At 56.1% G+C, this 10231-nt stretch overlaps 1 protein-coding gene across 7 annotated transcripts; it reads left to right on the top strand.

Moving 5' to 3' along the window:
• Positions 1-412: 412 nt before the first annotated feature.
• Positions 413-10220, top strand: TAF1C (TATA-box binding protein associated factor, RNA polymerase I subunit C). Of its 7 annotated transcripts, XM_074314503.1 has the most exons (17): positions 413-568; positions 715-888; positions 1003-1077; positions 3277-3415; positions 4538-4619; positions 4812-4909; positions 4990-5079; positions 5172-5245; positions 5890-6128; positions 6265-6381; positions 6459-6576; positions 6663-6734; positions 6865-7000; positions 7157-7300; positions 7905-8079; positions 8169-8306; positions 8386-10220. In XM_074314503.1, exons 4-17 carry the CDS (start codon positions 3278-3280, stop codon positions 9375-9377), a joined length of 2613 nt encoding a protein of 870 aa, XP_074170604.1. In that variant the 5' UTR covers positions 413-568; positions 715-888; positions 1003-1077; position 3277; the 3' UTR covers positions 9378-10220. The 7 variants fall into 7 exon arrangements, with proteins under 7 accessions (XP_074170604.1, XP_019599292.2, XP_074170605.1 ...); XM_019743733.2 differs by lacking the exons at positions 715-888; positions 1003-1077; XM_074314504.1 differs by lacking the exons at positions 413-568; positions 715-888; positions 1003-1077; positions 4538-4619.
• Positions 10221-10231: the final 11 nt, after the last annotated feature.

The raw sequence follows: 10231 nt of genomic DNA on the forward strand, positions 1-10231 counted from the left end.
TAATTTGAGAATCAATGCCTAAAGCTATACTTGCCTGACCATTGGGGAAACCTCATGCATCCCCAGAGTTACCTGTACACCTATATGTAAAGCCTACTTCATAGGATATAAGGACAATCATTAGGATTCCTACTGACTAATACAGTGCCTCATAGTGAGTGCTCAGAAAGTGTTTGCTGAGTGAATACATTTAATACTTAAAACAACCCTGCAAAATAGGACGTTAATTAAATAGAGATGGAATTCGAACTCTCCTCAACGTGGCTTTCACTATCAGGACTTGAGGTTTTATTTCTACTGCCCACAGCACCACTTCCACTCCCATTCCCCCTCCTCCCGGAAGGTGGCGCTCTGGGGCGCCCGTAAGGCCAGGCTGGGAGGCGGGACTTCCTGCTTCGAGGGAGCACTTCCGGCTAGGTCCGGAAGACCGTTAATTACCGTTGTGAGGTTGATTCATCGGTGTTTGCTGGAGCTAGCGTGTCGCTTTGGGCTCCCTCGTGTCACGAGGGTCAGGCGAGCGTCACGCGGAGGTCCATTTCTCAGACAAGCTCCGCGAGGCCCGGGCCACGTAAGTGGGCGCGCCCTGCTGGACGGCAGGAAGAGGGGTCCCGGGGCCGAGAAGAAAGCTCGGGTCTGCTCTCCGCGCGAGTCCACGGTCCCCGAGCTGTCTGGTATACAGCGTTTGATGAGAGTCCTGTGCTGTTGAAATTCTAGGGCCTGGAGGTGGGAGTTGGAAGAGATGAGTAGGGAGGACGTGGCCAAGTAAATGTATGAGGGGAGGGACCGTCCGGATCCCTTCACCCGTCTCCGGCTACAGGCGCGCTTTCTGCGTGTCCCGCGTGGCGGTAACGCAGCCTTCGAGGTCTGAAGAGGCCCGGAGAGCCCCAGGTGAGGTTGGGAAGTTGGGGCTGCCTTGTCTAGAGGCTTCCTGAGGTCGCGGGCTCCACCAACACCCTCGGAATTCCCGGGTTTGTTTGACGCTGTTGGATTCCTTTTTCTCAGGTTACCGGCGCACGGGTCCTTGCCCTTCTCGGAATAGAAATCAAGAGAGTGGGCGAAAGTGTTGCAGAGAGAAAGGTATATTAAAGCGAGAGTTTGATGCACCATGGGAGCACACTCCAATAGGGAATAGATGTGGCTCCCGGAGGTTTACAGTTACGGCGGTTTTCATAGCCTCTTGGCGTTGGAGGCCACTGCTTCCTCTTTCTCGGCTCCCTCCCCAAAGTATGTTGAAGTGGGTCCTACATGCACCTGTGCAGTGTACCCACGTGCTACTTCATGCTAGCATCTTAAGACTCTGCCTAGGAGAGTGCTTTTTATTATTCTAATGAGGAAAAGTTAACTGTAGGACAGCTCTTTTCACTAATGTGCATGCACAACTTTAGACACTTTTCCTGAGCCTGCTTAGCTCTCCTGTGATTATGGTTCTGTTTGCTCATTGTGGCTTATTGGCCAGGGGATGGGGCTCAAGGTTGTTCTCCCCAGGTACAGGCTCCGGCTTTGTGAACCCCTGACTACACTGTTGTTCATTCATCCCTGGATTTGTTCCTTCATCATACTGGGGCTGATTGTTACCGTGTAGCAAATACCAAGGCCCTGGGGATAAAATCCCTCTCCCACTTTTTAATCAAACAGCTCTTTAATTATGTAATTACACATTGCAGTGCGTGCTCTGGAGAAAGCATGCAGAGTATTGTGAGAGAATGGGGTTGTGAGGGAACTGGGAGAGGCTTCCTGACTGGAAATCTGAAGGATGAGTAGGATTTTGTCGATGGATAGGAAGGACCCTGGCAATCGCTTCAAGCAGAGCGACAGTGTGCAGAGACCCTGTGGTGAAAAGCCTGGTGAGGAAGAACCTAGAGGAGGTCAGTGTGATTGGAGCCCAGGCACAACAGACAACCCAGAGACATGCGCACACTGATGTACCAGGGATGCAGCCGCCTCTGAGAGGGGGCTTCTTCACTGCCATTGGTACAGTCAGTCCTGTGGAAGCCAGTGTTTTTCACAAGGACTCACTGAGCATCTTCTTGATTCCTTCCACTGTTCTCTCTGGTTACGTTAAAGAGAATGAAAGCAGCAGCCAGGCACCAATACCCCAGGAATGTATGAGATACAGTCCCTGCCCTCAGAGGGCTTGCAGTCTAGCGGAAGAGATAAGACTATACATACAAGCCACCGCTGGAATGAGGCTGACTTGCTGGAGAAACGTATTTATTCATTTGACAAGTAGTTACTGTGTGATGGACATTTTGCGTGGTCCTGAGGATACATGGATGCACGGAGCTTACAGAATCAGCTGATAAAATGCAGCAGTTCCAAGGGAAACGATTTGTGCATACGAAGACCCGAATGCTGGTGTTTGCTTTGGGATGCACAGGAGAGGGGCGGTGCAGAAGTTGGACTGTGAATTAGATGGGGGAAGCTGTTGGCCTTGGACCAGTGGCTCCTTCCTGAGCCGCAATTTCCTAAACTCCAAAATAGGGAGACTAGAAGACTAACACATGTCGTACTGTGTTTGGCAGATGTTTACACTCAGTAAGTGAGCACCGCTGTGATTTGTGCTGTTAGTAAAAAAAAAAGAGGGATGATGTGGCTACTTGTACTTCTGGAGCACTGTGTATGTAGCAAAGCCCTTTCACTGAACTTATTTTTATTCAACACATAATGTGTTTTCTGGAAGATACTATACTTGACAGTGGTTAAGACAGAAAAATAAGACTCAGTGCCTGGCTTGGGGGAACTTGAGTTATTCCTGGGAATGTAGCCTGGAGTGTAGGGTGCGTAGCTTACAGATACGTGATTATAATACCTAAGAGCTATGATGGAAGCTGACCCCTTGCCACCTGTCTTCATCCTTTGCCACTGGCCACTCTTCTTGTTCATTGGATGGCCTCCTACTTGTTTCCCAAACACTTCCTGCCCTAGGACTCTTGTACTTGCTGTTCATTCTGCCAGAAACCCTCTTCCCTGTTGTCTGTGCTTCTCTCCTCGTTAGGCTCCAGCCATGCCAAAGCCACCTTCTCAGTTAGGCTTTCCCTGGCTTCCATTGCTAAAACCACACCCTCGGCCTATCGCCATCCCCTCCCTCATGGTTGGTTGGTTGGTTTTAATACAACACTTCCTACTCTCTGGCAGTTGGCTACATACTCATTTGTTCTTTATTATCTGCTTCTTCAAAGAAGTATACTCCTCTGAGGGCACTTTTCACTCTGGAGGCTATTGGTCAGATTGAGGCCTTTGAGAATGCCAGTGTGACATGTGGTTCTTATTTTCTAGGATGGATTTCCCCAGCTCCCTCCGCCCCACGTTGTTTATGACCGGCCCCCTGGGTCTGAGCGATGTCCCTGACACGTCCTTCATGTGCAGCTGGAGAGATGCACTGACCCTGCCAGAGTCCCTGCCCCAGAACTCCGAGGTACGGATGGCAGGGAGAGAGAGCCTTCACTTGGCCCCCGTTTCTAGCAGTCACACCAGTTGGTAGGAGTACAAGGTGACGTGTCTGCTAAGACCAGGCTGAGCCAGAATGCACCTCCTTTGGGGTCCATGGGACAACCTTCCATCCACAGGGTTTACTGAGTGGGAGCTGAGTAAAGCGTTGGCTCGCTCTTCCCTACCTCCCTCTCCCCCAGCCTTTCCTTCCTCTTTGTATTCAGCTCATTGAATACTCAATTGAACAGCTCCTACCACCCTGCCAGATACCTCAGGAGGCCCTGGGAATCCAGCATCAATTGTTTGGGTACAGTCTCCACCCCCATGGAGCTTAGAGTTAGGTTGAGTGAGAATAGACAAGTAAACAGACCAAAGGACAAAATCATTACAAAGTAATGCTAATAGCTTTGAGCAGAAACCAAAAATATGCTGAAACAGCACAAGGCTGCGAGGGAGGGAGGGGGGCGGAGAGCTCCTGGGACAGGAGGGAAGCCTGGAAGCCTAAGCCTAAAGCTGCTACTTGGAGGCAGGTTGGCTGAGGATTATGGCAGGCAGTGGCAGGTGGGCGAGAAAATTAAAAGAGCCAGTGAGGCGCTGGGGAGGGGAACAGTGTGGTTTCCTTGACAAGGGAGGGCTTAAGTCAAATCATTCCCCTCTGGAAGCCTGGCCTGCGGGTTCTTTCTTCCATCCCCTGGTGTTTGAGCTGAGCCATCCCCGGCCCTGCAGTAGGGAGTGGAGTAGCCTGTGGGTGCCCCGAATAAGTGACCAAAGGGTGTCCTGAGTGGAAATAAGAATCAGGTAGGATTTGGGTCAGCCAGTAATGGTGCGGGGAGCGCGAGGGCTCCTTCGAGAGCCGTGCAGCCTGGAGGTCAAAAGCACGCACTGGAATCAGACTGCCTGGGTTCAGACCCAGCCCTTCTCTTTACTGGGTGTCACCTAGGGCCAGTGACAGCTTCCCTGTGTCTCCATTTCTTCATCAGTAAAGTGACGATGACTGTTGTATCAACTCGGCAGCCTCCTTGTAAGGGTTGAATGAGTTAATAAAAGACAAGTGCTGGCGACGACACCTGTCCCAGAAGCATTGTTGTCATGGTTGTGTTTTCCACAGAATAGGGTGCTGCCCTTGGCCAAGGGCCTGTTCTGGGAGCCAGACACCCCTGGGCCCCTTCCTTTGCTGCCACCTGGTCCTGGTAAGGGTCTTGATCCTCAGGGCCCCCTCCCAACCTGCTGCCCCATCGCTTGTTTCCCCCAATCCACCCATCCTGAGACCTTCCCGCCTCCTGCTAATGCCCTCCACCCCCAGGCTCCTTGGGTATGTCCAGTCGCCTGGGCCCTTCCCAGTCCCTGGGACAGACCCCTTCCTCAACCTCACTCTGCCCCAGATCCCTGGGACCCTGGCCTGACTGCCCAGGACCTGCTTTTCCGGGGAAGTCCCAAGTTCCGGAGGCAGCCCCGACCTGTGCTGGATGTTACTGAACAGGTGAGTGGCCCCACGAGGGAACGGACAGTGCTGTGTGGCTGGGGCCTTGCTTAGTGACCTGGCCTCCTCTCCTCCTGCAGCTCAGCCAGTTCCTCTGGGACCATGGGGACGTAGCCTTTGCACCCCTGGGGAAGCTGATGCTGGAGAATTTCAAGCTGGAGGGAGCAAGGGTGAGTAACCCTGGCCGGCTAGGAGAGGGGCTCCCACTTTATGTCGGGGTGAGCCCTAGGGTGTATGAGCTTGACGAGGCCTTTCCACACAGAGCCGCTCTAAGAAGAAGACAGTGGTCAGTGTGAAGAGGCTACTCCAGGACCTCGGTGGACACCAGCCCTGGGGGCAAGTGGCTAGTGACAAAGGATGGGGTGGGTAGGCCTAGCTGGTGTGGGAGGGAGATGTGGACGTTGCTGGGAATGGATCCAAGTTTCCATCACAGTTGCTCTGTACCTCAGGCGTCACGAGCCGTATTTCCTCATACAAAATTCGCAACTCCAATAGCCTAAGGGGAAAGGGGAATTTAAATTCATGGGCTGCAGGCAAGGCTATATCCAGGTTTTCAAATGTTTGAAATCGAGCTCTGTTTCTTTTTATTTTCTCATCCACTTGCCTCTGCCTGGCTTAATTCCTAGGTGGTTTCCAAGTGCAGCAAGATGGTTTATGATTCCAAGGAAAGAGCCAGTGTCTTTTCCTGGGGCACTCACAGAAGCCCTGGGAAGGGTGTCATTGGCTTGGCTTGGGTGTCGTGCCCATCTGTGAGCCAATCACTGTGGCCAGAGGTGATGGAATACTCTGAGTGGCCGGGCTTGGGTCATGTGACTATCCCCAGGGCATGGGAATAGGGTAGGGTGGTTTCCGAAAGGAACAAATTCTAGGTAGATGAAAGATGTGTGTACTGCACCTGGCCTTCCTAGGAAGGGTACCCAGTCTTCCTCACTGGCACTGCCACAGCCTGACCCCCCTGCCATCCTCTTGTCCCCCCCCAGGTGTCCCTGGGCTTACCTCAGCAACCGACAGCGCCGCTTCTCCATCCTTGGGGGCCCGATCCTGGGCAAGTCAGTGGCGAACCTCCTGGGAGAGCTGCTTCATGAGGAGCTGGCAATGCGATGGGAGCAGCTGCTCCTAGACGATGCCTTCACCGGAGGTGCACTGGCCTGGCTGCCCGGAAGGATGCCCCGGGTAGGGCAGCTGGTCTACCCTGCAGGAGTCGCCCTGGACAGGCTGTGTATCCTTTCTCACTGGGCAGGATCCCCGTTGGCTCCCTCTGGTGGAGGAGATGCTCTTGGCATGGTCCAGGGGAAAGGCAGGAAGTTGCGGGGGGCTTGTAGCGATCATGCACTTCTCCTTAGCAAGAGGCTCAGATTTCCAACAGGTCCGTCTGACCCCAGGTGGTGACCCCCGGATCTTTGGGGATCCTGGCCACATCCAGCTCCGGGGACCTGTCCGGCAGGTGGTGACCCGCACCGTGCAGGGAGAATGTAAGGGCCCTTAGACACCTCCTTCCCTTGCTGCCTGACCTGCTGCCTGAGCCTGACCCTCTCCATCCCCTCGTCAGCTCTGCTGGCTGTCCGCTCTGACTACCACTGTGCCCTCTGGAAGGTCAGTAAGCAGGGGCACCCAGCTCCGCTCCAAGTACTGCAGGTCAAGAAGGGGGCCACAGGGATCAACCTCAGGTGAGGGGGCTGAATCGGGCTGGGGGGCAAGGGCTAGGCATGGGGGAAGGGAATGGCTCAACATTAATCACACCTGTGCCCTGTAGCCCGCACCTGCCCGGGGAGCTGGCCATCTGCAGCCGTTCGGGAGCCATCTGTCTGTGGACCCCCCAGGATGGGTAATGCCCCTTTTCCAAGAAACACTCCATCCTCACAAATGGCTCCCCTTGAACTCTGGCATGCACTCCCCACCCCCACTTCCCGTCCATCAGCTTATCTCCCCGCCCATGGCTGGCCTGTTTCTCCAAGGCTTCGGCAAATCTATAAGGATCCTGAGACCCTTGTGTTCCGGGACCCCTCCCCCTGGCGTTGGGCAGACTTCACATCCCATCCTCGGGCGCTGACTGTGGGTGACCGCACTGGAGTGAAAATTATCGACACTCAGGTGAGGGAGTGGGGACTGTCAGGGCCCAGCATTGGGTCAGAGCAGATACACCGGGTGGGGGCTGGCATGGGGGCCCTCCCCTGGGGTAGGAAAAGCTGCAGGGGTGGTGCCCCAGACCTCGGACTGTGGGAGGACCCACCTGGCTTTTCCCTCCAGGGCCCGCCAGGCTGTGGTTTGCTGCTTTTTCGTGGTGGGGCGGAAGCATCGTGCCAGAAAGGGGAACGTGTCATGCTCCCCCAGTACCTGGGGGAGTGTGGCCCTGACTCTCTGCAGCCCACACTCCATCTCATCTGTACACAGGTGAGTAACACTTCCCCCTCCTGTCCCTTGTGCATGGTTACTAGAGATGGTTCTGGGACAAATGCAGGTGAAATAAGAATCACAAAACCCTGATGAGTCTGTGGCTGAAACATGCTAGCTAGCGGGTGGGAACAACTTCATGGAGGGGTGACATCTGAGCAGGGCTTGAAAGGTGCCGCTGGCAATGGGCCAGGTGAAGAGGAAAGGCAGGGGGCAGGGGAGCAGTCTTTGCCAAGCTGGACAATTTACCGTGTGCTCAGGAAAGGGAAGGAGGTCTGAGGGTCCCCGGGGGTCTGCTCCCCACCCCACCCGCTCAGGGCTCCAGGGTGTTAGTAGGTGTGTCTCAAGCATAGGTTCCAGAGTGTGGTGAGTTAGGGGAAGGCTGGTGAAAGCCAGGTGGGCTTCGATGTGACGAGAGCCCTTCTCCTGGTTGTGGCCGTCAGGATGAGAGATGCCGCCGCCCACTCGGAAATGCCTCCTGTGCGGGGCTGGGCAGGCGAAGGTGGAAAGGCGGGCAGGGCTGGTCGCGGAGTAGGTTTACACTCATCCTGAGACTTAGCAGATGTTTCCCGCACCTCACTCTCATTTCTTCTTGGTCCGCTAGTTCTCGCTCTATCTGATGGATGAGCGTCTCCCCTTGGTGCCCATGCTGAAATGGGACCACAGCCTCCCCTCCGCACCCCTGCTGGCCCGGCTGCTGCCTGCACCCCGTCCCGGCTACCCGAGGCCGCTGCTCCTGGGCGGCCAGGGCGGGCAGCTGCAACTGCTGCACATCGCAGGTGAGGGTCCGGGCGAGGGCAGGAGGGACGTGGGAGGATGGGCAGGGCTGGCGCCTGGACAGGGCCTCAGTTGTCTGCCCTTCCTCCAGGGGAGGGGGCTTCCACGCCCCGGCTGGCAGGGCCCCCCCAGTCTCTCCCTTCCAGGAGCGACTCCCTCTCCTCATTCCCCCTGCTGGAGCCCAAGAGTCAGTGGCGGCTGCAGGAGCGTCTGCAAGCACCAACCATAGGTGTGCTTGGGTGAGGGAGTGAGTCTGGGGGGGCTGCACCCCCACCAGGCCTTGGGGTCACTGTTATTCCTGTCTCTAGGTCTGGCCGCCACCCTCCTACCTTCTGCCTCCACAACAACCCTGTCGCTCTTCCAGCTCTCAGCAGCTGGAGATGTCTTCCAGCAGCGCCTCCACCTCCAGGAAGACTCTGGGCTCCCCCGTGATCCTGGGCCCAACTCCCACACCCCCACAGCTTCCTGGAGCCCCCAGGCCACTGCTTGCTGTCGCAGGTGGCTGAAGGCCCTGCTGGAGGTGCCCCCGGCTCCCCCTGTGTGGGCCACACCCACCTTTTCCCACCGCCGTCTGCTGGGCTTCAAGGAGCAGCAGAAGGTTGAGGGGAAAGTGCCAGAGGGTCTTCGGGCGGCCATGGCCAAAGGGCGGCTAGTGCAGCAGAGGGACCTGGGCTCGCTCCCCACGGCAGAGCCACCTCCTGCCCCCGAGCCAGGCCCCGAGGATGAGCTCAGCGAGCGGTTGGAGGCAGCCTGGGAAGGCCCAGCTGCTGCCTGGTGGGAGCAGCAGCAGGCCAGGGGCTCGGGGCCCAGGAAACAGCCCAAGCGGCACAAGCGCCGGATGCAGCTATCCAGTACCTTCTCCTCTCTCAGCGGCCGCCTGGACCTCTCAGATGCCACCAGCCCCCCTCACAGCCCAGACAGGACATCCCCTGTGTCCAGGCCTCGGCCCCCGGTGACCCCACCCTCCCAGGAGTTGACCCAGGAGCTGTGGGCCCAATGTGTCCCCTCAGAGCGGCGGCAGACCCTCCGGGACTATATGGCCGAGCTACCGCTTCAAGGGGACACCCCAGGAAGTGCCTCTGCACCCCCCTCCCAGACCTCTAGCATCCGAGCCACCCCCTCCAGGCAGCGGACCCTCCCAGACTGCACTGCCAAGCTCTCACTCCAAAGGGACACCCTGGGAGGCGCCGCTGTGCTCTCTTCCCAGACCTCCAGCACCCGGGCCACCCGCTCCAGGCAGCAGGGGCCTGCCCTCTCTGGCTCTCAGCCACACCGGAAGAAGCCCCGCATGGGCTTCTGAGGGCCGAGGGAAGCTGCTCCCCCACCTCTGGGGAGCCCTCGGTCCTGCTCCCGCTGTGCCTTCTGTAACTGATACTTAGGAAATAAAGACGGAACAGTCTCAGGGTGCAGACCTTTCTGCCTCCTGAAGGCCACTGACTGGGAGACACCCAAAAAAGATTTGGAGCCAGGTCGGACGAATAGGAACAACAAGACAGTAGTTCGTCCTTTTGCCTGAAGATGCTTCCAAAGGCAGGTAGTGAAGACCCCAGCCGCCCTGGCCTGAAGGTCTGTCGTCAGATTCCCCCCAGGAGGCAGTGCTGTGCTTGAAGCACAAGCTCCCTTCGGGCTGTGGGCTCTACCTTGTGAGCCGTGGACTTTGGGGTAACAGTGCCAGCTCCTCTCTGTGGTAGGTGACAGTGAAATGAGACACTGAGGAGCTGCTAGTGCCTAGCGGTCCTTGGGGGGCATCAGCAAGTGCTGTGGGCTGGTTTGTATGTATGAAGCAATGAACTAATGTTCTACCATGATCTCATGTTTCGTAGAGGGAGAGGCTTTGGACCCACGTTTTAGGATTGAATAAACTTGTCACCTGAGCATGGTTTTGAATGATAAAATGTCTTAGCCTGGGAGGTGTACACATGTAGATTTGATGTCTAAGGCGTGAAGTTCGCTTCTGCAAAGTTCTGCAGCTCAGGTGGGGGATTCTGCTCTCCCGTGAGGAAAACACCCACTTGAAATTTCACAGGACACCAGGATCTGATCTAGATTTCTACTCGCCCGTGAAGAGAAGAAGGCTCTTGTCTCGGTACCTGATGATATGTAGCACATGACCCGCGCGGATATTAAATAATCTAGTAACACATCTCGTGTGGA

The sequence above is a fragment of the Rhinolophus sinicus genome, linkage group LG11 (genome assembly GCF_036562045.2).
Source record: "Rhinolophus sinicus isolate RSC01 linkage group LG11, ASM3656204v1, whole genome shotgun sequence".
NCBI lineage: Eukaryota > Metazoa > Chordata > Mammalia > Chiroptera > Rhinolophidae > Rhinolophus > Rhinolophus sinicus.